The 26,647-nt window shown below is 42.2% G+C and overlaps 2 protein-coding genes across 7 annotated transcripts in view; one reads left to right on the forward strand and one right to left on the reverse strand.

The window, feature by feature from the left end:
• The first annotated feature begins 1,448 nt into the window (after positions 1-1,448).
• On the forward strand, positions 1,449-4,536 carry LOC139418252 (mitochondrial import inner membrane translocase subunit Tim22-like). Of its 2 annotated transcripts, none has more exons than XM_071167566.1 (4): positions 1,449-1,745; positions 2,063-2,259; positions 3,099-3,189; positions 3,278-4,536. In XM_071167566.1, exons 1-3 carry the CDS (start codon positions 1,487-1,489, stop codon positions 3,186-3,188), a joined length of 546 nt encoding a protein of 181 aa, XP_071023667.1. In that variant the 5' UTR covers positions 1,449-1,486; the 3' UTR covers position 3,189; positions 3,278-4,536. The 2 variants fall into 2 exon arrangements, with proteins under 2 accessions (XP_071023667.1, XP_071023666.1); XM_071167565.1 differs by having other exon boundaries at positions 1,452-1,745; positions 3,099-3,171.
• LOC139418250 (active breakpoint cluster region-related protein-like) overlaps positions 4,354-26,647 on the reverse strand; it is a 258,195-nt gene continuing 235,901 nt past the window's right edge. For 2 of the 5 annotated variants that reach the window (XM_071167561.1, XM_071167564.1), the window contains 7 exons: positions 14,889-14,948; positions 14,215-14,324; positions 12,588-12,727; positions 10,793-10,927; positions 10,497-10,602; positions 6,717-6,867; positions 4,533-6,078 (listed from right to left, as the gene is read on the reverse strand). In XM_071167561.1, the coding sequence (XP_071023662.1) occupies positions 5,989-6,078; positions 6,717-6,867; positions 10,497-10,602; positions 10,793-10,927; positions 12,588-12,727; positions 14,215-14,324; positions 14,889-14,948 (792 nt within the window). In that variant the 3' untranslated portion in view covers positions 4,533-5,988. Of the gene's footprint in view, positions 6,079-6,701; positions 6,868-10,496; positions 10,603-10,792; positions 10,928-12,587; positions 12,728-14,214; positions 14,325-14,888; positions 14,949-26,647 lie in introns of all 5 variants that reach the window. The other 3 variants (XM_071167560.1, XM_071167562.1, XM_071167563.1) reach the window with 2 other exon arrangements.

Raw genomic sequence — 26,647 nt, forward strand, 5'->3', positions numbered from 1 at the left:
ATTAAAAATGTGCGCCACTCTAAAATGTGAAATTTTGTCACACAACACAATACCACAGATGCCTCAAGTTTTGTGGGAGCGTGCAATTGGCATGCTGACTGTAGGAAAGTCCACTAGACTTGTTGCCAGAGTATTTAATGTTTATTTCTCTACCATAAGCCACCTCCAACGTCGTTTTTAGAGAATTTGGCAGTACGTGGTGGCGGTGGGGTTATGGTATAGGCAGGCATAAGTTATGGACAATGAACACAATTACATTTTATTGATGGCAATTTGAATCCACAGAGATACCGTGACAAGATCCTGAGGCCCATTGTCATCTGCCACTATCACCTCATGTTTCAACATGATAATGCACAGCCCCAAGTCGCAAGGATCTGTACACAATTCCTGGAAGCTGAAAATGTCCCAGTTCTTCCATGGTCTGCATACTAACCTGACATGTCACCCATTGAGCATGTTTGGGATGCTCTGGCTCGACATGTACGAACAGCGTGTTCCAGCTCCCGTCAATACCCAGCAACTTCGCACAGCCTTTGAAGAGAAGTGAGACAACATTCCACAGGCCACAATCAACAGCATGATCAACTCTATGCATGAGGCAAATGGTGGTCACACTAGATACTGACTGGTTTTTCAATCCAAGACCCTACTTTTTATTAAGGTATCTGTGACCAACAGATGCATATCTGTTTGACCAGTCGTGAAATCCATAGATTAGAGTCTAATAACTGTAACTGTAAAATCTTTGAAATTGTTGCGTTTTTATATTTTTGTTCAGTGTATGACAAACATTTTATTAAATTGACACTCTCCTCATCTATTTCCTGCAGAGTTAAAATAAAAAATTGGGGAGGCCAGTAGCCTAGTGGTTAGAGTGTTGGCCCAGTAACCAGAGAGTTGTTAGATCAAATCCCTGAGCTGACAAGGTAAAAATGTTGTCCTGAACAAGGCATTTAACCTACTGTTCCTAGGCTGTCATTGTAACTAAGAATTTGTTATTAACTGACTTGCCTAGTTAAATAAAGGTTAAAAAAAACTAAATTCAACTGTCAATGTATATATAGTGTGAAGTGCTGTGCCAATATTGATCTAAGATGATATGGCTGATGCAGGGATTTCATGTTTACGACTGGAATCTGGACATATTTAATATAGCATTTATTAAAACAGTGAATGTGGATTGATTGGGAGAGGATATGCTCAAGGTCAATTACATCTCCAGCAATTGTTTTAGTCGAATCTGCTAATACAGATAGGAAGACTCCGGTGCACTTCAATTGCATGCTAAAGCAAGTAGAAAAGGTTAATTCCTATAAATTGACAAACATTTTCTAAAATAAAACAGAATGTCTATGTTATTCCTGAACGTAATAGTTTTTTTCACAAGGAAGTAATATAGTTAACCTCAAACTGCCATACATTTGGCGAATCTACCATTTTTAAATAACGTCTTTCTTGAATTGACCAGCCGTTCACGAACATCATGGCGACGACCGTGAATAATGGAAATGTCCCTGTGTCGGACACACAATCCTCAACCTCGGCTGATCCACGCTATGAAGGTTCAACATTCCAGTACAGCATGCTCCTGGAGCACCTAATCGGGGAGAAGAGGCCGATTAAAGATTTGAATCCAACCGTTATGGGAGGTCTTCCCAATCCCATGAAAACCGACGACCAGAAGATGATCGAACGGGGAATGGAGAGCTGTGCCTTCAAGGCGGTGTTGGCATGTGTTGGAGGTTAGCTAGTCTTTCACTATTGTCGACGATATTACAATTGCAACTTGCTTGGTGCATTTCTTTTTCGGGGGTGTTGCTGCCTGACATAACGATCCCATGGTGACCGTTGATTGCAGCTAGCTACAACAGTTTCTCTCCATGCAAGAGGCCAAACACGTATAATGCACACAGTTGTTCCAAATTATGTATCTTTATTGTGTTGGTATCTTACTGATGATATGAGCCCTTGACGTCTCTCTGTGATGTTGTTAATAACATTACTATGCCCATATTTGCTGTAGCTAACACAATCTTGTGACACTGTGTTTTCCCCACAGGGTTTGTTCTTGGGGGAGCGTTTGGTGTGTTCACGGCTGGCATAGATACCAATGTGGGATTTGACCCCAAAGACCCCATGAGAACACCTACTGCCAGAGAAGTCCTTAAAGACATGGGCCAGAGGGGAATGTCCTACGCCAAAAACTTTGCAGTCATTGGAGCAATGTTCTCCTGCACAGAGTGCATCATTGAATCGGTAGGTTGTCTGACGTTTTTTTCTGCTTGAAAACATCAGAAAATAATATTGTAATGAAATTTGCAGGGAGCAGGTCTCGAACCCTCGATCTTCTATCCCGTAGTCCAGCGCGCTATCGACTGTGCCGCAAAAGCATGCTCCAGTGGCAGAATCGATATCCATGCTTATTAACCCAGGGTCATTACACTCCTTTCAAAGAGCACGTCCTCGCGCTAGCTTGCGACTCAACGTCTTATAGGAATGCATTCACCGGCCAAGCACACGCACTGTCGTGGATGCAAGGTTCGATCACTTCTGACACCAACGTAATGCGAGGATGCAAGGTCCGATCACTTCTGACACCAATGTAATGAAACAGCAGGGAGCAGGCCTCGTACCCTCAACCTTCTAGACCGAAGTCCAGCGCACTATCGACTGTGCCGCAAAAGCATGCTCGACCGGCAGAGTCAATATCAATGCTTATTAACCCAGGGTCGTAACACTATGCTAACTAAGAGAGTAGCAAAGTGAGAGTAGTCTGATTAGTGGAACTAAAGATATATATTGAAACTTAGCACTAGGTCCGTCCTTATTCTGGCAAATGTGTCAATTCATCCCAAGCATGAGACAGCCTGTAATTTTTGGACAATTTTATTACCTTAACTTTGTGGTTACATAATATTATGTTCCACAAATCACAACGTTAATCTTCTAGGCTAATGGCTGATGAAATTCATACCGTGATTATGTAATCACTGTTTTGAAAAATACCAAAGAGAATTTGAAAACTCTGGAACTAGTACTGTGTATTTGTCATTGGTCTCATACTGCCCCCCTGTGGTCTATATTGTATGTTACAGCACAGGGGAAAGTCAGACTGGAAGAATGCTGTCTACAGTGGTTGTGTTACTGGGGGAGCAATAGGATTTCGTGGTGAGTTAACTACTTAATGTAAGTTCAAATGTCCCATGCATTGATATCACTGACTGATTGTTAAACGATAATTGGTTTTAAGCTGTGATTGTGTCCTTTCTTATAGCAGGGGCGAAGGCTGGAGTGCTGGGATGTGGAGGTTTCGCTGCCTTCTCTGCTGCCATTGAGTACTATCTCCGGTGAAAACCAGGGGGCCTTCGTTACCCCTGTGGAATATGGTTGAGGTGACTGTCCCTCTGGGCCAGTAACAGACTTTATACCTCATGGAAAGAAACACATCCCAGAGAACACTGCTCTGCAGATGGCACATCTGGTCATGACGATTATTACAGTTGGACAATTCCATCCTGGTCTTCATCAATCAATTACATTTATAAAGCCCTTCTTACATCAGCTGATGTCACAAAGTGCTGTACAGAAACCCTGCCTAAAACAGCAAGCAATGCAGGTATAGAAGCACAGTGGCTAGGAAAAACTCCCTAGAAAGGCCAGAACCTAGGTAGAAACCTAGAGGAACCAGGCTATGAGGGGTGGCCAGTCCTCTTCTGGCTGTGCCAGGTGGAGATTATAACATGGCCAAGATGTTCATAGATGACCAGCAGGGTCAAATAATAATAATCACATTGGTTGTAGAGGGTGCAACAGGTCAGCACCTCAGGAGTAAATTACCTTTTGTTAACTGTATCCTGTGCACAGTGATGTCATACTGGCTTTTCTTTTATCGAAGTTAAACTTCGTCATTGAGATGAAACTGTCGGTTTTAGATGAGAGCTGGCTATTTATTCTCTCCTTTAGTTGTGGGTAAAATACAGCCTGGTGACATTAAGTCAAAAGTTTGAGTCCAGGTCAATGGGTGTTTGAGTGTTAAGGCTAAAGCAACAAACACTAAATGTGCCATTGTTTATAAAAGGTTTTCTGTGTCAAAATAAACATCTGCATCCTCCAACACCCATATTACACTCAAACTGAAACAAACGTGACCAAAAAAATCTACACTGTAAAGTTCATGAGTCAGAAGATTTCTAAGCTCCAGAACGCAAAACACTTTGAAAGGCGATGACTTGACAAAAGTTAGCTGCACTAATGCAACTAATTGTTTTATAGTCTCGGACTCAAACAGTCTTACTGTAAAAGCAACATTTACAGAATCCATCCAATTTATAGTTAACTGAAACAAGTCACCGGTGTAAATTGTTTATTTAAAGTCATTAAGCAATGCATTACATGACTGGACGTGCCCACCCAGATAAGATCTACAGATGTTTAAAATTCATTAATGGTGAATAATATGAACTCAGCGTTGTGGGTTCGATGTGTCATTTAATTGCAGGACTGGTTATCAATTAAAACACAAACCACTGCTAATTGCTCCTGTAGTTTTGTATTCATTTTTCAATTCTAATGATTTGTTTGGTAACTGCATGCTTAGTAGATTCGGAATATTTAAGATTGCAGTGCAAAAAATTTTGTTTGGACAGTACGGATAAAATTATAATACATGAATGTCACTTCCCAACTATCACAAAGTGCAGTAGGATGCACCAAACCAAACAAAAACATAAGTACCAAAAAAATAATTACTTGCAATAAAAGTTAGACAACTTCATTTTGGTACACTTATTTTACTAAAAAGAAGTTTACATCAACATTTTTCCTTGTTAATACAGTATACTCATTGTTCTCAAAGGAAGTAAAATACATGTTTTCTTTTAAATCTTATTTAAAATATCAAATAGGACTCATCTAACAGTGCTTATTTTAAGATATGTCTCAGGCTTGATAGCAGAAAGGTTGGATTTGTACATCATTGATGGAGATTGCTGGTGCAACAAACTAGCAGTGACAACCTACCTTTGTCACCCAGCCTGATATGATTGACAAGCTGAACATGCAATGAGGGCATTACACTACAAACATCATCCCATAGATTATAACTGGTGTCATTGGACACTCAGAACAGGCTTGCAATGTAATGACGAAAAAAAAGCAAATGTTAAAAAATGTGTTCCATTTTTCCATAACCCTCATCTCACAGGTTGATGATATCTCTTTAAAGAGTGGTTCAGAATAAACTCAGATTTTACACTGTTGCTGTACAGCTCAGCCAACCTTGGCTGTGAATAAGAATAAGCTAAGAAAAAACTTCAAACAGACTCCGTTGCGCAATTCTCTAATTGTACTGGACTGTACAGGCACACGTAATATATTTATTTATAAATAATAGGGGCAAATTTGGCCAAGACTCAGACAGAGGGAGGGCTGTGCTCTCTTGTCTTTGCACATGGAGAGAAAATCTGACAGTGACCATTTACTGGCGGCTTGCAAGCTCAGTCCTCAGCTCCTTGCTCTAACGCTCCCACGCGGTTCTACATACACACAGAGCCCTCCTCCACCACATGCACAAAGCCAGATAGGAACTATTGAACAAATAATATTTATAAAATATGTAAATGCAAGTTTTCTTGGAATGCCTCTGGAGAAAAAAAAAGAGAGAAATGGAGTCAGTAACAAACCAGACCCTGACCTTTAACCCCTCACTGATAGAGGTCCCAGAATGGTGGCTGTATGTGGGGTTACTGTGGGCCAGAGGTCTGCTGCTCCCTCCACACCTGCACTTCACCAGATGGATGTACTGCACACTAACATGACACTAGAAGACGTGACTATGGGATCCAGGGGGAGCACCATGTCTCCTCTTCCCTCACGTCTGACTCCATCTCTTCTCCCAGCGGGGGCTGTCCAGTTTTAAAAGGGAGCTGGGTGGTATGGGGGTGGGGGGACTTGCTGTTGAGTCTTTCTCTCTGGACCCCCAAGGGATTAAACGTCAGTGGAAAAGTAGAGTGTGTTCCGCTTCAGCTCAGCGAAGGAGATGGGAGGATGCTGCAGGTAGTACAGCAACACCTGGACCTGAGATGGGGAGAGAGAAATAAGAAGCTTGAACCTAAAATCAATTGTGTTTCGTTCAAATACCACTTATCATAGTTCTAATCAAAAAAGGACTAGGATATGGCGCATTACATAAAGCCATGTTCTGCCACACATTCTGTACATGACTCTCCATGATATCTGAGTATCTGCATACTCATCTATCCACTAAACATATGGAGATTTAATAAGTCACTGCACAATAGTTGTCGCTGTCTTTACAGTTAATGATGAAATATAGCATTCTATTGTTAGCATTGGGGCCTTTATTGTGATTTACAGTAGTCACTATTTATATGCGCCCTAGAATAAGTCATTTGTGAACATGAAGCGGTTTCTCTCTCTCTCAGCACCGGGCGGAGCTCCAAGTGGGGCTTCCTAATTATAAATACAGCTGGGAGGCCAGACCTGGCTGACACGGGTAAAACACACACAACCCACTAAGCTACATTGGAGTACACACACACACACCCACACAGATGTATGTAGATTCACACACCCACACAGATGTATGTAGATTCACACACACACTCACTCACGCACTCACTCACTCACTCGCTTACCTTCTCACAAGCAAATGCACACACACACACAGATGTACGCACCCAAGTCACACTGACCTGCGCCATGACGTCGTGTGACCAGATGTCAGAGGCCAGTGTGATGTGTCCCTTGGTGACCTCTGACTCAGAGGGTCTGAGCAGGGTGGGGCCAAACACTGTGCCCAAGTTGTGGAGGGACATCTTGTTAATGGGCTCCTTGTCAGCAACTCTGGAACACAAAACAGACAGATAGACCAGTCAGACTACAGCGATCACAGGGACAGATCAGTATTAGTTATTTTTCTAGTCATGCGACATATTTTGCTGGTCTTGCCATGTTACTATGATGACTCATCTTCCCGTAGCAGTGACCGTCAGTGCAGCACAATATGTTTCTTCTACAAGGCCCATTGAATTTCTGAACTAAGTTACCATCTGCTATTAATGTTCTTCATGGGAACTGCAAAGCCATTCATGTCACCAGAGCGTCCAGTGGGTATCCTCAGCGTGTTTATGAGAGCATTCTGTGTACATTCTGCTGACTGACTGCAGAGTGCACTGTCTGCACTGATGGATGTTAAAGAGCTGTACTGGGATCAGGCCACCATAATGGCTACATGGCGCAGTAGGGTTGTATTCTGACCCAGCGCTAGCCCTGTAAACTGACCTCAGGCCTGCCCATAGGTAGAAATCTGATTAATATCTATGCACCTTCCTGCTTGCCTGCCAAACTCTGACATCCATTTCTATTGCAGCAGCTTCACACACACTATATAACCCCTCTACTGGGGATACACACCGCTCTAAGCTTTCTTTTCTCATTTTTCAATCTCACTGCAAGGATTAACTGAACACCAACTTCTGGGAGGAGGCGTGAGTGAAGTAATGTGTGACTGAAACTGGCAAGCAGCGCTACGCATTAAACTTGGTCTTAGTTCCCTCTAGTTCCTGTTATATAGCTAGAGGAGAATGATATACTCTCTGACTTAACACATTTTTCAGTCTCATTTGTCATTGTAAAATGTGATGAATTAGTGCCTCAGACGGCATATCAGACTGCTGATTGAGGACCCTTTAAATGTAGAATGTGTTTGTTTTCTATGACTGTTTTGTATCTCTGCTTTTCATATTGTATTGATGTGTATATTTTTGTAATTACACAGTTGTAAAAGAGACCTTGGTCTCAACATGACTGCCTGTTCAAATAAAAGTGAAATAAAACCATTGTCTGCCCTGCAGTAGGAAACCATAACAAACACATGAACCTGATCTTTTAAAAGTCTGGTGGTGAAAACTATTACTGTACTCAGAGTATGAATAAGTCCCCACACAGGCCATTACTACTGTAGCTGATGACAGATGTGGGTGATCGGAGGAGACCCATAAGTGTTTCCTAAGTGTTCCTGCCAATGCTAGTGGTTACCAGTCTGTGGTTGTACCCTCCTCTACCATGCCCTTCTAATTGAAGGCAGTTTTAACAGGCACCACCATGTCATCACATGTGGTTACACACTGCCTTTCCAGACTGGCACATGATTGGCCAACTGAGACCATCACAACTATATTCAAAGACAAAATGGTAGTAGAGAAGTCATTTTAGCAGTAGGGATGTCATTTTAGCAGTAGGGAAGTCATTTTAGCAGTAGGGATGTCATTTTAGCAGTAGGGAAGTCATTTTAGCAGTAGGGAAGTCATTTTAGCAGTAGAGAAGTAATTTTAGCAGTAGAGAAGTCATTTTAGCAGTAGGGTTGTCATTTTAGCAGTAGGGAGCAGTAGGGAAGTCATTTTAGCAGTAGGGAAGTCATTTTAGCAGTAGGGAAGTCATTTTAGCAGTAGGGATGTCATTTTAGCAGTAGGGAAGTCATTTTAGCAGTAGGGAAGTCATTTTAGCAGTAGGGATGTCATTTTAGCAGTAGGGAAGTCATTTTAGCAGTAGGGATGTCATTTTAGCAGTAGGGATGTCATTTTAGCAGTAGGGAAGTCATTTTAGCAGTAGGGAAGTCATTTTAACAGTAGGGATGTCATTTTAGCAGTAGGGAAGTCCTTTTAGCAGTAGGGAAGTCATTTTAGCAGTAGGGAAGTCATTTTAGCAGTAGGGATGTCATTTTAGCAGTAGGGAAGTCATTTTAGCAGTAGGGAAGTCATTTTAGCAGTAGGGAAGTCATTTTAGCAGTAGGGAAGTCATTTTAGCAGTAGGGAATTCATTTTAGCAGTAGGGAATTCATTTTAGCAGTAGGGATGTCATTTTAGCAGTAGGGATGTCATTTTAGCAGTAGGGAAGTCATTTTAGCAGTAGGGAAGTCATTTTAGCAGTAGGGAAGTTATTTTAGCAGTAGGGATGTCATTTTAGCAGTAGGGAAGTCATTTTAGCAGTAGGGAAGTCATTTTAGCAGTAGAGAAGTAATTTTAGCAGTAGAGAAGTCATTTTAGCAGTAGGGTTGTCATTTTAGCAGTAGGGAAGTCATTTTAGCAGTAGGGGTGTCATTTTAGCAGTAGGGATGTCATTTTAGCAGTAGGGAAGTCATTTTAGCAGTAGAGAAGTAATTTTAGCAGTAGGGTTGTCATTTTAGCAGTAGGGAGCAGTAGGGAAGTCATTTTAGCAGTAGGGATGTCATTTTAGCAGTAGGGAAGTCATTTTAGCAGTAGGGAAGTCATTTTAGCAGTAGGGATGTCATTTTAGCAGTAGGGAAGTCATTTTAGCAGTAGGGAAGTCATTTTAGCAGTAGGGATGTCATTTTAGCAGTAGGGAAGTCATTTTAGCAGTAGGGATGTCATTTTAGCAGTAGGGATGTCATTTTAGCAGTAGGGAAGTAATTTTAGCAGTAGGGAAGTCATTTTAACAGTAGGGAAGTCATTTTAGCAGTAGGGAAGTCATTTTAGCAGTAGGGAAGTAATTTTAGCAGTAGGGATGTCATTTTAGCAGTAGGGAAGTAATTTTAGCAGTAGGGAAGTCATTTTAGCAGTAGGGAAGTCATTTTAGCAGTAGGGAAGTCATTTTAGCAGTAGGGAATTCATTTTAGCAGTAGGGATGTCATTTTAGCAGTAGGGATGTCATTTTAGCAGTAGGGAAGTCATTTTAGCAGTAGGGAAGTCATTTTAGAAGTAGAGAAGTCATTTTAGCAGTAGGGAAGTCATTTTAGCAGTAGGGATGTCATTTTAGCAGTAGGGAAGTCATTTTAGCAGTAGAGAAGTCATTTTAGCAGTAGGGATGTCATTTTAGCAGTAGGGAAGTCATTTTAGCAGTAGAGAAGTCATTTTAGCAGTAGGGATGTCATTTTAGCAGTAGGGATGTCATTTTAGCAGTAGGGATGTCATTTTAGCAGTAGGGAAGTCATTTTAGCAGTAGGGATGTCATTTTAGCAGTAGGGAAGTCATTTTAGCAGTAGGGAAGTCATTTTTCATTGACATAAATGCATCCTTCCAACTGGACCATAACTCCTCAGTCTAGCTCCTTAACCTCACCACTAACGGGTTGGCTTAAAAGGGCCAGTGCATACTTGTCGTCTCTCCAGGGCCTGGCATTCGTATGCTCTGTTAACCACACAATGTCTGGCCTGAGCACTGATGACTTTTCCCTCTGTCCTCTGTCTTATTGGGGCAGTCAGTCAGTGGCTAATGAGCGTTGTGCGGTCACAGTAGCAGGAGCACACCTCATGACCTCAGGCAGAGTGCAGCTGAACGTGAAGCTCTCCAGAACACAGTTTTATAGCAGGCTTAAAGAACCACTCGCATATGTACCGTACTCTGGCCAGAACTCCTCCAATATCCAATCTGAATGTATTAGGCTGCCAGTTAATATGGCCCAACTGTCAACAGTAATGGTTACTAGCCTTTATGGTAGATTATGTGTGTGTGTACCTCTTGAGATGCTCCAGCAGGCTGAGGAAGGTAATGAGGTTAGGGTCAGGCAGAGAGCGCAGCAGGTGCATCATGCAGTTCTCCTTGGCTGCAGGGTCTGACAGAGCTGTAGAGAAGAGGAAGAGAGGGGAAAGAGGAGAAGAACAGAAGAGAATTTAAGAATTACCCCTCTACGGGGGAATATGAACCATCATTTCAATGTTGTGGTCTCAATAAAAACAAGGAATAACTCCCCTATAACTGACTATTGAGATGCATCCTAATTGTATTGGTATGGTCTGGGTCAGAGGTCGTACCTATGCCCTCCATGAAGGCTGGGTACAGGCGGTCAGTGAGCAGGGGCTCTGGCAGCTCACGGAAGTACAGCTTCAGAGTCCCTGCAATGGCGTTGATGTCCATGTCACTCAACATCACCAGGATGTCTTTGCTATCTGTGGAGGGGAGAGAGGGATGGGGAGAGAAAAGGGGGAGAGAGAAAACAAAAACACACATGATCTCAAGGGAAGCGCATCAGCCTCAACCAAACAACTACTTCATTTCCAGACTGATCATTCTGGCTCCAGAGATGACATAACAAGCAACAACACTGTTTAAAACCCAAAACCCAAACCACCAGTGATCTCAGCTCAGTGAGCCATGAACACAGCAGAGACACAGAGGGGGTTATCTTTGGTTTGGTCTAGGGGCCGTGACAGAGACATGGGTATCAGACTGTTAAACAGCCACCACTGTTTAACATTGAGTGGCTGCTGCCAACACACTGACTCAACTCCAGCCACTTTAATAATGGGAATTGATGGGAAATGATGTAAAATATATCACTAGCCACTTTAAACAATGCTACCTAATATAATGTTTACATACCATACCCTACATTATTAATCTCATATGTATATGTATATACTGTACTCTATATCATCTACTGCATCTTTATGTAATACATGTATCACTAGCCACTTTAACTATGCCACTTTGTTTACATACTCATCTCATATGTATATACTGCACCCAATACCATCTACTGTATCTTGCCTATGCCGCTCTGTACCATCACTCATTCATATATCTTTATGTACATATTCTTTATCCCCTTACACTTGTGTCTATAAGGTAGTAGTTTTGGAATTGTTAGCTAGATTACTTGTTGGTTATTACTGCATTGTCGGAACTAGAAGCACAAGCATTTCCCTACACTCGCATTAACATCTGCTAACCATGTGTATGTGACAAATAAAATTAGATTTGATTTGATCCCAAATAGCACCCATTTCCATATACAGTGCAGAAACTTTTGACCATAGGGGGACCTTCAGCCTGGCTGTAAAGAGCCATAGGGCTCTGGTCAAAAGCAATGAAATATAGAAGTAATAGGGTGCCATTTGGGATGCACTCTGGTACTCCCAGGGAGGACAACACACAGCTGACAGCTGCAGCTCCCCTGTGCTCTTCCTGCCCTTTCCCACAACTCGCTCTGTTAATAGCCAGGCTGAAGACCCTCTGCCATGGGCCTGCTAGCCTGACCCCGGCACACCGTACAACATGGAGGATGGAAGGAGAGGAACGACAGGACAGCTCAGGAGGAGACTTGTGTTGATAATGTAGGGTCTGGAGTTATTTCTGATAATGTAACCTGACCAGGAAAAACTCATGGCCCTAGTTATAGCAAACAATAGGAACACCTTCCTAATACTGAGTTTCAGCCCCCCCCCTTTTGCCTTCAGAATAGCCTTAATTCGTTGTGCCATGGACTCTACAATCACATGTTTTGTCTTGCCCTTTGACCCTCTGAATGGGACACATACACAATCCATGTCTCAAGGCTTAAAAATCCTTCTTTAACCTGTCTCCTCCCCTTCATCTACACTGATTGAAGTGTATTTAACAGGTGACATCAATAAGGGATCATAGCGTTCACCTGGATTCACCTGGTCAGTCTATGTCATGGAAAGAGCAGGTGTCCTTAATGTTTTCTATACTCAGTTTATAGGCCCAGAGTTATGCCTGGTCAGGTCCCATGGCCAAGACAATCTCCTGGTTCTATTGATGAAGACAGGTGTATTTTACAGTGTTGGTAGTATGAGTGTTTCTTACTGGTGTCGAATGCTGCTTTGAGGGCCTGGATGTCAGTGGCCACCCCTGAGATCCTGTAGATTCCCACCTCGTCGATCCCCCTCTTCTCCACCTCCTCAATGCACTGACGGACTATGTAAGGCACCTTGGAGCGCTCACGCCTGTTGGGGGACAAACCCAACACACATCAGAATTAATATTACAGCACGGCCCCTTTCAAATAACATTAATGCTAATCGTAGCGATCAAACAAACTGTACAGAAAGATTATAGAGAGGGGTTTATCCTGAAGTTATGAAGTTTTAACTACACATAGTGACTTATAGTGCTCCTTCAGAAAGTATTCACACCCCTTGACTTTTTCCACGTTTTGTTGTTTTGCAAGGTAGGATTAAAATGGATTAAATTCTAAATTCAACCCCAAGTAAACACGTTAGAATCACCTTTGGCAGCGATTCAAGCACTGTCAAGTTAATTGTTGATCATTGCTAGACAGCCATTTTCAAGTCTTGCCATATATTTTCAAGCCAAATTAAATAAAAACTAACCACACCACTCAAGATCATTCATTCATTCATCTAGTCTTCGTAAGCAACTCCAGTGTATATTTGGCCTTATGTTTTAGGTTATTGTTCTTCTCTATTGCGTTTATTTTTATCCTAAAAAACTCCCAAGTCATTGCCAATGACAAGCATATCCATAACATGATGCAGCCACCACCATGCTTGAAAATATGAAAAGTGGTATTCAGTGATGTGTTGAGTAGGATTTGCCCCAAACATAAGGCTTTGTATTCAGGACAAAGTTAAGTTCTAATCCCATTTTTTTGTGCAGTTTTATTTTAATGCGTTATTGCAAACAGGATGCATATTTTTGAATATTTTTATTCTGTACAGGCTTCTTTTCACATGTCATTTAGGTTAGTATTGTGGAGTAACTAACGTTGTTGATCCATCCTCAGTTTTCTCCTACACACCAATTAAACGCTAACCGGCCTCATAGTGAAATTTCTGAGCGATTTCCTTCCTCTCCGGCAACTGAGTCAGGAAAGATGCCTGTATCATTGTAGTGATACACCATGTAAAGTATAATTAATAACGTCACCATGCTGAAAGGGATATTCAATGTCTGTTTATAATATTTTTTAAACGTCATCTACCTATTGGTGCCCTTCTTTGCGAGGCATTGGTCTTTGTGGTTGAATCTGTGTTTGAAATGAACTGCTTGACTGAGGGACGTTACAGATAATTGTATGTGTGGGGTACAAAGATGAGGAAGTCATAAAAAAAATCATGTTAAACACTATTATTGCACACATGCAACTTATTATGTGACTTGTTAAGCACATTTTTACTCCTGAACTTATTTAGGCTTGCCATAACGAAGGGTTTGAATACTTATTGACTCAAGACATTTCAGCTTTTAATTTTTAATACATTTGTAGAAATGTCAAAAAACATAATTCCACTTTGACATTATGGGGTATTTGTGTGTAGGCCAGTGACACAAACTGAAATCGAATTGAATCCATTTTAAATTCAGGCTGTAACACAACAAATAATGTAACAGGTCAAAGGGTGTGAATACTTTCTGAAGGCACTGTAGTTTGTTCATTACTTTATTATGAGAGAAATTCAACATGGCTTACTTTGTCACAATACTGATTTTGACCCCGAACACCCCACTCTGTTTTTTGGAGGGCGTTCTCTTCAGACTCAAGTCCCGACTAGTAAACTTCATGGAGAACTCCACCTTGATCTGTGGGAAACAATACATACAACGTGTCAAACAATCTGCATTATTTTCTTTTCTAATTTGACAGGGATTATGTACCGTGAACATTGCAGCAGCTTTTAGTGACACAGCTCATCTGCAGTCCCTAATTTAAAATGAGTTTAAAATACACAGCTTCCAAGTGCTTTCTTTTTGATAATTTCACAACATCCAGGAGTTTAAGAAGATCCAGAGTGGTTAGGTATTACAGCTGTTTAAAAACACCGTTGCAGAGAAATCAGAGTTGGCCAAGCTCGTAAAGATAATATTGCATTGTCTCTGGCGAACTATAACAAGCTACATTATAATATCCACACACTAAGCCCTGACAAGTCATCTTCTATTGATGGGGTTGAATGGGTAAATAACTGACAGGACCAGGAATGGAATTAGGAAATCAAGAGCTGGTTTCCTGGACACAGATGAAGCCTAGTCCTAGATTAAAAAGCATGTTCAGTGGAGATTCAACATTGAAAGAGCTTCTTAGTCCAAGAAAAGGCTTGATCTGGGTCTGGCAAACTGGCCCCAAAGGTTCCTGGTGTCCCTTACCCCATTCATCTCTATGACGTCCACGTGCCAGTTCTTCGACTGCACCGTCTGGGGGTCCAGCTGAAATACAAAGAGAAAGAACGTGATTAAGTTTCCTTCGTTATATTCTCTGCCCATGCCATAATCGATGCATAACCTCATAGGAGACTGAGAGAAGGTATGACAAGAGCAGTGAGTGTTCAAATACATGTACAGTGTCATGGACACAATCACATGGACCCTCACAGAACACACTCCTTGTATCGTAAATGTACAACTGCACTCTAGCAGAGACACTAAAGCCTTATTTCTGGCATGGTGCCTGTGTGATGTGTTCTTCTTGTGTTAACTTAATCTGACTGTCACTACACCCACAGTACCTAGCCAGCTCTCTGAGTACCCAGGGTTCACTGCACTGGAGGAATTAGTCTGTTTATTAGGACACAAACATGAAGATGTCATGTTATGTTAACTTCAACTATGTTTTGTGTTGTACTTGTTATTCTATAACCACACCCCTGGACCTAGCCAGCTCTGGACTTCTGCCTACCCAGGGTTCACTGCTCTCTCGCTCTCTCTTTCAAGCACCTGTCCCATATGTGTCCCTCCCGTCATGCTCTGGTGAGGTTCTGAAGAGCTCCTTTAAAGTCCAGCCAAGAGAACAAAGAGGCCACGTTACAGTTTGTTTCCCGAGACTCTCCCTTCAACATGGGCAGGAGGAGGGGGGCTATTTTCTGACTGCTGCTACGTGGAGAGAAAATAAGACCCCGTTTTTCTTTTGCCTCCTCAATGGAAATTCCCAGACTGGCCTGTCTATATTTAAATAACCAAAAATCCCTGGGAACTTCAGATTCAACTGCAGTTTTTATTTTCTCCTCCATATAAAATTTACAGGATGCTGACATCTGATAAAGTTAAATGGGCTTTGCCCCATGTGTGGATGGAGCAGTGGTGCACGCTGGGTAATGTGTGTGTGTATGTTTAGACAGAGGAACCTCTATAGCCTAGCCAGCCTGAGGGCTCTGTGTGGGTCTGTCCCTACCTAATGAAATTGATCATCTCTGCATTAAAACACACAATATTTCCTCTTTCATGCATCATGAAACAGTCCATTCACCCCATCAGTCCTCTACTGGGCTAACTAACTAATGTATCACATTTCCCTCCTTTCACTAATGTGAACAAGAATCACATTGATTGAGATGAAAATACACCACACAAGAAAGCCCCCTTTTTCAAATCAGTAAATCACAAATATAGGCTAACACACAACAATGGAAGCACTGCTGCTGCCCTTTCTGTTCACTACCATTTTATTGATATTGCTAGTGCCCAGTTTCATCTTGTTCCTGTTAGTTCTTGTAAGCTGAACTGTCATCTGGTTGTAGGCCAAGTTCTTTGTAGCTCTGCTGAAATGCTTGTGGGTAGAGACAGGGCAGTGTGTTCTTTAAGAAAGTGAGACAGGGACAGGGGTTGTGTTTTTCCCATTTACGTATGGCTGTCTCTAGGGGTAAGCAGTGGCCATGAAAATGACTGCCTCACACGCTTCAGCCTGCTCAGTAGCAGAGGCAGAGCTGGGCAGTTTTCTCATGCTGCCTTGGGAGAATAGAGCTCCGACATGATGTATGATGAGAAGCAAACCCCAGATACATCCGCCTGAATTTAAAATGGATTACATTTTGATTTTGTGCCACTGATGTCAGAGTGGAATTTTTTTTTTAGACATTTTTACAAATTAATTAAAAGCTGAAATGTCTTGAGTCAATAAGTATTCAACCCCCTTTGTTATGACAAGCCTAAATACATTCAGGAGTAAAAATATGCCTAACAATTAACATAATAAGTTGCGTGTACTCATTCTGTGTGCGATAATAGTGATTACATGATTTTTGAATGAGTACCCCATCACTGTACCCCACACATACCATTATTTGTAATTTGAGTAGCGAATTTCAAGCATAGATTCAACCACAAAGACTAGAGAGGTTTTCCAATGCCTCAAGAAGAAGGGCACCCATTGGTAGATTAAAAAAAGCAGACATGGAATATCCCTTTGAGCATGGTGAAGTTATTAATTACACTTTGGATGGGGTATCAATACACCCAGTTACTACAAAGACACAGGCGTCCTTCCTAACACAAATCATTATGTTTGTGGAAAATCCGACAACATCCCTGAGTACCACTTCATATTTTCAAGAACGGTGGTGGCTGCATCATGTTAAGGTATAAAATAAATGGAATAAAGCTAAGCACAGGCAAAATCCTAGAGGAAAACTTGGTTCAGTCTGCTTTCAAACAGACACTGGGAGACAAATTCACCTTTCAGCAGGACAATAACCTAAAAGCACAAGGCCAAATATACACTGGAGTTGCTTACCAAGACGACAATGGATGTTTCTGAGTGGCCTAGTTAAAGTTGTTACTTAAATCAGCTTGAAAATCTATGGCAAGACTTTCAAATGTCTGTCTAGCAATGATCAACAACCAACTTGACAGAGCTTGAAGAATTTACAAAAAGAATAATGAACAAATATTTCCCGGTGTGCAAAGCTCTTAGAGACGTACCCAAAAAGACTCACAGCTGTCAAAGCTCTTAGAGACGTACCCAAAAAGACTCACAGCTGTCAAAGCTCTTAGAGACGTACCCAAAAAGACTCACAGCTGTAATCGCTGCCAAAGGTGTTTCCACTCGGGGGGTGGAATACTTATCTTAATCAAGCTATTGTATTGTTTTTTTGTCATTCATCTTTAGAAAATGCTAGAATTTTTCTTACACTTTGACCTTTGAGTATTTTTTGTAGATTGTTAAACAAAAATACAATTATATCCATTTGAATCCCAATTTGTAACAACTAAATGTAAAAAATACCAAGTGTGTAAATACTTTCTGAAGGCACTCTATATAAACCTCAGCTTTTCCACCTAGCTTACACTGAACATGCTGTGTTAGATACACACACCGCAGCCACTGACTAGCATAGCAGTTCTACAACAAGGAGCTAATACCTTTAATACACAGATTCAGCAGCTCCCTGTGTATACCATTACTACCTTCCTAGATGATGTGCTTGTCTGTCTTAAGCCGCATAATCGTTTATTGCTGAGCGAGCGCAAGGCCAACACACTCACTTTCTCGTAACTTTACATTAAGCTAGCACTCATAAAAGTTTGTATTTAGGGAGTCTAATTACCTAATAAAAAAACGTTTTTGAATCAATTACTCTGACACCTAATACCATTAGTGGAAATTTTGTCAATAGGGTTTGGGCATTTAACAAGGTTGCCCTAATCATGGCTATGGGGTCCTCACTACTGTACTGTAATCCCCCCAAATAAATCCCTAAAAACTTCATGCAGTACCTCTCCCCTCTCTCAATTACGGTCTACGGCTCTACGCACTTCTCAATAGACCATTTTTTGTTGTTGTCAAATTGGGTTATACAAATACGAAGAGCCTAACTACTATGTCTGACCCTGTAAAGTAACACATTTCACTGCACCTATCTGGTGTATGTGACAATAAAACATATTTATTTTACATTTTTATGCAGCTGAGCAGAGCGCAGTCAAGCGCACCCATTTCCCCTCAATCACTCCACCGTTCACCTCTAATACTCTGCTGCTTTATTCAAAACTCCAGGAAGAACTTCTGCCCCAATTTATCAGTTTTCCTTTCCTTGCTTGGGAAGGAGGAGAGACCAAAGTGCCACTGATTCAGTACGGTGCTACACTATATTCTCAACCTATCACAAAGGATGGATAGATGGGGGCAAGATAGATAGGTTGCTTTGGAAAGAACGATCTCCCCAACGTGACTTGGGGTTATGCCCATCTGGCTAGTAAAACAACAGGAGATGAGGAAAAAATAAGTTGTCTTGAGTGAAACCAATCAGAGGGAAGACTATATGAGGTGAAGCATGAACAAAAACAGAAAGGGGGCGGGTCCTCAAAGTATTTTTTATTCCAAATCCAAGAGATGAATCACAAAGCCAAATCCTCTCTCTCCAGAGAATCCTTGAAACATATTATTAGCCTGTGTTTGTAGAAGAAAGACAGGCTGGTGAAACACAGGCTGGTGGAAGGATATGGGATATTAAAATCAGTAAATCACAAATATAGGAAATCCTAAACCAAACAATGGTTCCAATTAGGACCTTGTCACTCCTCCAGAGGTCAAAGCCTCCTTTATGCGGCCTAAAACGCCGTGACTGAATGGGGAGAGGATCATAATACATGATGTAGGTCAGATGATACTGTAACAATGCATATCCACACTGACTACACTGTACAATCAGCTTTCATGTGGAACAGAACATACTGCATATAGAAAAACAGAAGAATTCTGAGAGTGTGAGTTCAAGTGGATGAGTAGCAATGAGGTGTGTTCCTTTTAGCCAGCATGATGCTCTGTTTTGTGGGAACACACTGTTCTCTGAGCGACCCCTAGGCTGAGGGCCGACTCTCCTGGTGTGTGTGTGTGTGTCTGTTGCAATGCTATTCGAGTGGGCTGGGGACATGGTGATCTGGCTGTGGATCGGGGGGCTCAGCTGGGGAAGTTAGTGGTCCCTCCCTATCTCAACACAGCCAGTACAGAGCACCTGGTTGAGAGACCTAGCTAGACATCACCAACACACACACACCACACACACCACACACACACACACAGTTAATATGACAAGCGAGAAGGGGAAAGAATTGATACATGGAAAGTCAGTGGATGAGAAGAGAGCCACTCATGTTACTGTGATGTCAGCTCTCTTCTATGTATAGTGTGGTATAGACCAGTGGGACATGTGGCTGACACTTGTTCTAAGGTGCCTCCACTGAGTATACATCAAACATACATGTGCAGAAAGGCAGGCAAAACACACAGTACACACACATACTGTACCGTACATAGTGAGAAGCCCTTCTACTGATCCCACTGCTGTTGCCAACGGGGGACAGAGCACAGCACAGGCAGGGTTGAAGTAGTTTGAAAAACAGATGCCGAGGTCCCTCTGGAGATGTTCCTATTCTAAATCCATCTCTTACTGAACTCTCCGCAACCCTCCTGAGGATACTGTGGTATAATGTATCTACAACACAGCCAGTCTCCATCACCATAACCCAGGTACCTGCTTCTCACATAGGACATAAAATGACAGATCTAGATTTTGGTTTATGGATGACGCATGTAAAAAAATAAAAACTGTCATGGCTTCCGTTCTGAGGACGGAAAACAACCTCTAGGATGTATGTGGAACTTCAAAGCACTGGAAGTTATCAAAACATGGCAATATAGTAAGTGAACAATGCCATCAGGGAAGAAAAGTGTGCACTCTGATTACACAGACGCTTGCCAAAGTCTTTAATTAATCCATTGTTAGATTAACAGGGAGTGATTTTTTAAAGCAGAACTTAATTAGGATGAAGTATGAACTTTTGATACGGCAAATTCATTAATTCCTCTTAATATTTCCTTTGTGCTTTGCTACTCTCCTTGTACCTCTCACTTTCTGTTCACTGGGAGATTACATTTAAATATTCATTCTGTGACTGACTGTTCTGTTTTAAATGAACAATAAGCAGCAATGTTCCCACCCGGTTTAATTAGAAACTAACTAGCTCAACTGCATGGGCAGTGGGTTTCATTTCATTAAAAACAGCAACCTGGGATTGTTTTTTTGTTTATTAAGACCTCTACAAACAAGAGCATCATTATTTTTTCTGCTGACAGATTATATTACTGGCCTGATGATTGTAACAAAAACAAAGCAATATGAGTTGACAATATTTTGAATCTAAATTTAGCTGCAGATGAACATAAGAGTGAATATACATAACATAGCTATGTAAAATGTTAACATCACTCTACTTATTAATAATATGATGCTTTGGTAAACAGCTGCTGATGTCATTATAGACAAGTGAAGTGTAAGGCCTTTTGACTCTGTTGTCATGAGCTTCCTGACAAAACTTCCTGGTTTGAGCCTAACCAGCACGCATTCTCAGCAGGCAGAGAGTTATGATTGGCCAAGGACCAGCCCAAGCATCCTATCACAACCCCTAAGGGCAACGTGTGTCTCAGGCATACAGTATAAGATCCAACTTCATAAACATCATGCAACTTAAAGGCATCTGCTTTAAGACAAGGCTAACACAACAGGCTGTTCCTGCCTGCAGCACGCACGACTAACACGGATGATTTACAGGTAGTACAGGAGAGGGTGACCTCTCTGATAATCCCCAGCAGGGACACTAATGTTCTCACAGTCCTGTACACTACAGCGTGTGGTCCCATGCAGGCCAGCCTCACAGTAGCCTGGACAAAAAGGACAGAGAGGAAGAGAAAGAGACAGAAAGTCAGAGCGAAAGGGAGAAAGAGAGTATGTTGAGTCCTTAAGCTTCCTTATGTCAAACCCGAGACTAAAATACACGTAAGCAGCTGACTTCCAATGATAGGCTGTTACCACAACTTATCTGTTTTATCTTCTGTTAACTCAATCATATGTAGAAGGGTTTTCCAATCGCATTATCAAACACATTATCAATCCCTTGATCACCTTCTTTTGGTCTTGGATGGAAAGTTAGAATTTTTTATTAGTCCATAATGTAGCTGTAATTAGAGTATTTACAGTGATAATATGGGTCATCCAAAAAAGTGCTTGTATAGGTCATTTATAGGCAGGTAGATAAACAGCATTTGGAAACACCATTGATACCGTATGAGAGGGTATTTTGTTTCCCTTTCATTCCTCTAGTCCAGCCGAATGCTAACACTCTGTGTAGGTACAGTAGCAGGGGTTGGAACCGGTTCAAGGAACAGAACCGAGGAGCGGAAACAGAACCGGGAACGAAAGGTCTCTCTGGTGTTCCGGAACAGAACCGTTATTTTAAATTCTTGAGAACCGGTTTCTAATGCCTCTGTTGAGTTCATGTGTTAAAAAAATGAATGAAAAGGAACTATATGAACCATTACTTTTTTGGTTCGAACCGGTTCAGAACTTTATTATACAGAACTTTACTATAAAAATAGTGGTTCTGTTCAGAACGATTGGAAAATCCTTTTGGTAGACACTGGTTAGCCAAACCGACCCACCACTCTTATGAACCCAGACCACGGAGGGTTTGTAATGAGCCCTACCAAAGGCTCGAGTGGTTTAATACTCCTAGACTAATTGGATGATTCATGTAGGCCCCATCGAGGGAGGGATAGAGCGAGAGAGAGGGAGAACGACCCTGATATATTCCCACTTAGCCAAAAAATACCCACTCTTCCACCAGGGGCAGCGGGTTTGACCCAGCCCAGCCGGGAGAGTCATCCTGGGTACCAGCCTGAGGATGCTCCCTTGCCTCCCTCCACCCCTCTGGAGCTCATTGGCCAGTCTGAGGGTGTCTGGTTGGGGATCGATGGGGGGTGAAGGGCTGGACCCCCCCTGTAGTGACAGTCAGATTTATGACTGGCATTTTAAGGCCCTTCAAAGAGGCAAGTGTGATGAAACAGTAACATGTCATCTACACTAATCAGCATACTGAAATGGAACACCACCCTTTTATGTGTTGAGAAATATATTTAGGGATTGGGAGAGGGGGGAGAATTATGGTTATACTTTATTTTCTGTCATACCCAAACCAGCAGAACACTGCTTTTGTTCCGGTTTTAAGTCGGTTGCTTTTCATGATTATTTAATGGGACTTCTAGGGATACTGTAACTGACGCCCACCAAGGTGTAAAACACAATAACACGGCAAAATGGAAATTAGTATGGGAGAGGACATGGGTTCAGAACAAATGTAACAGAAAACATCATGATCATGGTGTTAAGAGTATAATATCTGATTCGGCCTCAGCCAGCCTAAGCTCTACTGGAGTCCCTGCTTCTGCTTCCTCTGCATCGTCTTAATTAGTGTTGTAAGAGGCATTGTCCTGTAAGCACCTCCCTTCCAGTTTAAAACTCATCAACACGCTGCAGCTTACTCAACACACTCCTCTTTCTCTGTCTAAATCTCACTATCTAATCTAAATCTGTTCTCAACACACTCCTCTTTCTCTGTCTAAATCTCACTATCTAATCTGTTCTCAACACACACGCTCGCCTTCCTTTCTACCATCGACCTCTCAGCCTAAATGTCAAACACACACACTGCAGTCTGTTCAACAAAAACACACTGCAGTCTGTTCAACAAAAACACACTGCAGTCTGTTCAACAAAAACACACTGCAGTCTGTTCAACAAAAACACACTGCAGTCTGTTCAACAAAAACACACTGCAGTCTGTTCAACAAAAACACTGCTGCAGTCTGTTCAACAAAAACACTGCTGCAGTCTGTTCAACAAAAACACTGCTGCAGTCTGTTCAACAAAAACACTGCTGCAGTCTGTTCAACAAAAACACTGCTGCAGTCTGTTCAACAAAAACACTGCTGCAGTCTGTTCAACAAAAACACACTGCAGTCTGTTCAACAAAAACACACTGCAGTCTGTTCAACAAAAACACTGCTGCAGTCTGTTCAACAAAAACACTGCTGCAGTCTGTTCAACAAAAACACACTGCAGTCTGTTCAACAAAAACACTGCTGCAGTCTGTTCAACAAAAACACTGCTGCAGTCTGTTCAACAAAAACACACTGCAGTCTGTTCAACAAAAACACTGCTGCAGTCTGTTCAACAAAAACACTGCTGCAGTCTGTTCAACAAAAACACTGCTGCAGTCTGTTCAACAAAAACACACTGCAGTCTGTTCAACAAAAACACACTGCAGTCTGTTCAACAAAAACACTGCTGCAGTCTGTTCAACAAAAACACTGCTGCAGTCTGTTCAACAAAAACACACTGCAGTCTGTTCAACAAAAACACACTGCAGTCTGTTCAACAAAAACACTGCTGCAGTCTGTTCAACAAAAACACACTGCAGTCTGTTCAACAAAAACACACTGCAGTCTGTTCAACAAAAACACACTGCAGTCTGTTCAACAAAAACACTGCTGCAGTCTGTTCAACAAAAACACTGCTGCAGTCTGTTCAACAAAAACACTGCTGCAGTCTGTTCAACAAAAACACTGCTGCAGTCTGTTCAACAAAAACACACTGCAGTCTGTTCAACAAAAACACACTGCAGTCTGTTCAACAAAAACACACTGCAGTCTGTTCAACAAAAACACACTGCAGTCTGTTCAACAAAAACACACTGCAGTCTGTTCAACAAAAACACACTGCAGTCCGGTTCAATATACATACTATTCCTCTCCCTCTTCCACACCCACTCTCTTTCCTTCCTCTCCTCTCCCTCTTCTACACCCACTATCTTTCCTTCCTTCCTCTTCCACACCCACTTTCTTTCCTTCCTCTCCCTCTTCTACACCCACTCTCTTTACTTCCTCTCCCTCTTCCACACCCACTCTTTCCTTCCTCTCCCTCTTCCACACCCACTCTTTCCTTCCTCTCCCTCTTCGACACCCACTCTCTTTCCTTCCTCTCCCTCTTCTACACCCACTCTCTTTCCTTCCTCTCCCTCTTCCACACCCACTCTCTTTACTTCCTCTCCCTCTTCCACACCCACTATTTCCTTCCTCTCCCTCTTCCACACCCACCATCTCTTTCCTTCCTCTCCCTCTTCCACACCCACTCTCTCTTTCCTCCCTCTCCCACACCCACCCTCTCTTTCCTTCCTCTCCCTCTTCCACACCCACTCTCTTTCCTTCCTCTCCCTCTTCCACACCCACTCTCTCTTTCCTTCCTCTCCCTCACCCACTTTCTCTCCTTCCTCTCCGTCTTAACATCCTTTGACAGCATGAGAGTGGTATAGCAGAAATGTCAGGGATACTATAATCCCTCCAGTTCAATGCCTGATTCTCTGTGCTGCTGTAGGATGAATACGGTGGGGAATAATTCAGACCCAGTCGGGTTTGGATCCGGACCAGACAGAGTTCATTCATAGACCTGACGTTTATTCAGACTCAACCATCAAAGACTCACTCAACATGAATGAATAAGACCACATAGCTGTGTGAAAGTATGCTTCTATGGGAGGATGTGTATGTGAGAGAGAGACTAGAGATGAACATGAAAGTGCATGATCAAGTGTGTGAAAATATGTGCAAGTGTGAGAGTAGGCATGTGTGTGTGAAGGTGTGTACTATACTGTGATTATGAAAGAGGTACAGAGAGTCAATATGGCTCTGTGTGTAAACTGAGTATCAGTGTATATAGGAAACGAACATTGTGAGTGTGCAGCACTGAACAAACCAATTGTCTATGTCATTTAAATAGAAGAAGCAAAACAGCCCAAACAGATAAGACTGTCCTCTCTCCCAGATTCCCAGATCAAGCCTGAAGAGCGGGAGGACTCAGCCAGGGCTGTGGATAGGTCTGGGATCAGCTGAGATCAATGGGGGGATTTCTGCCTGTAATCCAGGTCTGCAGTGTCAGGCGAGACCAGCAGAGAGATAGACCTGTCAACTGCAGCCACCAGCAGCAGGAGGGTCTTTATTGACCTGTCTATATATCTGGTATTCACAATAAGCTGCTCAGGGTTCATTATATTGCTTCCACATTTTGCCAGAGAAGCGCAATCTATTGAAATGATTTCATTAAATGTAAATGTGCTGTCCCCCCCTTCATCTATTCTGATGGAAGTGGATTTAACAAGTCACATCAATAAGGGATCATAGCTTTCACCTGGATTCACCTGGTCAGTCTGTCAAGGAAAGAGCATAATGATCCTAATGCTTTGTTCTCAGTGTATGACGCAGTATAGTGGCTAATGGATACCAGCATACTGATATCAAACTGCCATATATTAACTGCCTCTGTAAAATATATGTGCTGCACATCTGCACAGGGGATAAAAACAGTATTTACTAAAAATAACCTCTTTCTCCTTCCTCTCAGGCACGAGTCCTGACCTAGAACCTGAAGCTAAGGTCTGCGTGTGTGCGTGTTCCCCAGACAGAGGAGTCAGTCAAACCTGAAAGAGTAGTAAACTGCACCATGCGTCTCCACAACGTGTCATTGAGATGACAGTAATTAACCTGTCGGATCAGTAATTAGTCTCTCCCTGGGTTACCATGTACCCTGCTGAGAGGATTGTGGGTCATAATTAAGCTCTACCAACAACACTCTGGCCTTAGATCAGTGTCTCAGGGTAATTCCTCTACAGGACAGCAGAGGGAGCAGTCTCACACTCTCAGCTACACCAAAACACCTCTGATTACCTTAACAGATCAGCAACCACACAGACAGAGGTATATCACCATTCAGCTTCACTGGCTTTACACTGAGGAGAGAGCTTGGAAAGATCAGAGTGGTAGATGTGGAAGGTGGATGAGAGGGTAAGAACGTGAAAAGGGGGTGGGGAGGGGGAGGGTGTAGGGGAGTAATGGTCAAGGCTGTGAATTCAATTTACTGTAGCATCTCACACATACACAGTGCTCAGAGCAATGAGACAGTTACTGCAGTTCCGCAACAACAGTACATTATATAGGTAAATGATCTCCTCTACCTAAATCTTTCATTTCCATACCAGCGTCATCTAACAACATCAGCACAGAGCATGGAGGCTTTAGCTGGAGTAACAGTACCAGTTACAGGTGTATATTTCACCACAGTGAATACAAGTACAGAGAGAAAGGGATGAAAACAAACACAGGAAAGAGAGAGTGAAAAGATGAACACAATGACAGAGGGACAACCGTGACTTAGCTGATCAAGAGAAAGAAAAGAAAGGAAGGAAAAAGGGGACCTTTTGTCTGAGGAGCTTGCTGCGCACACGACCCCATAGCTTTGCCCCGGTGT

This window comes from Oncorhynchus clarkii, chromosome 10, assembly GCF_045791955.1.
Source record: "Oncorhynchus clarkii lewisi isolate Uvic-CL-2024 chromosome 10, UVic_Ocla_1.0, whole genome shotgun sequence".
In the NCBI taxonomy this organism is placed as follows: Eukaryota; Metazoa; Chordata; class Actinopteri; order Salmoniformes; family Salmonidae; genus Oncorhynchus; species Oncorhynchus clarkii.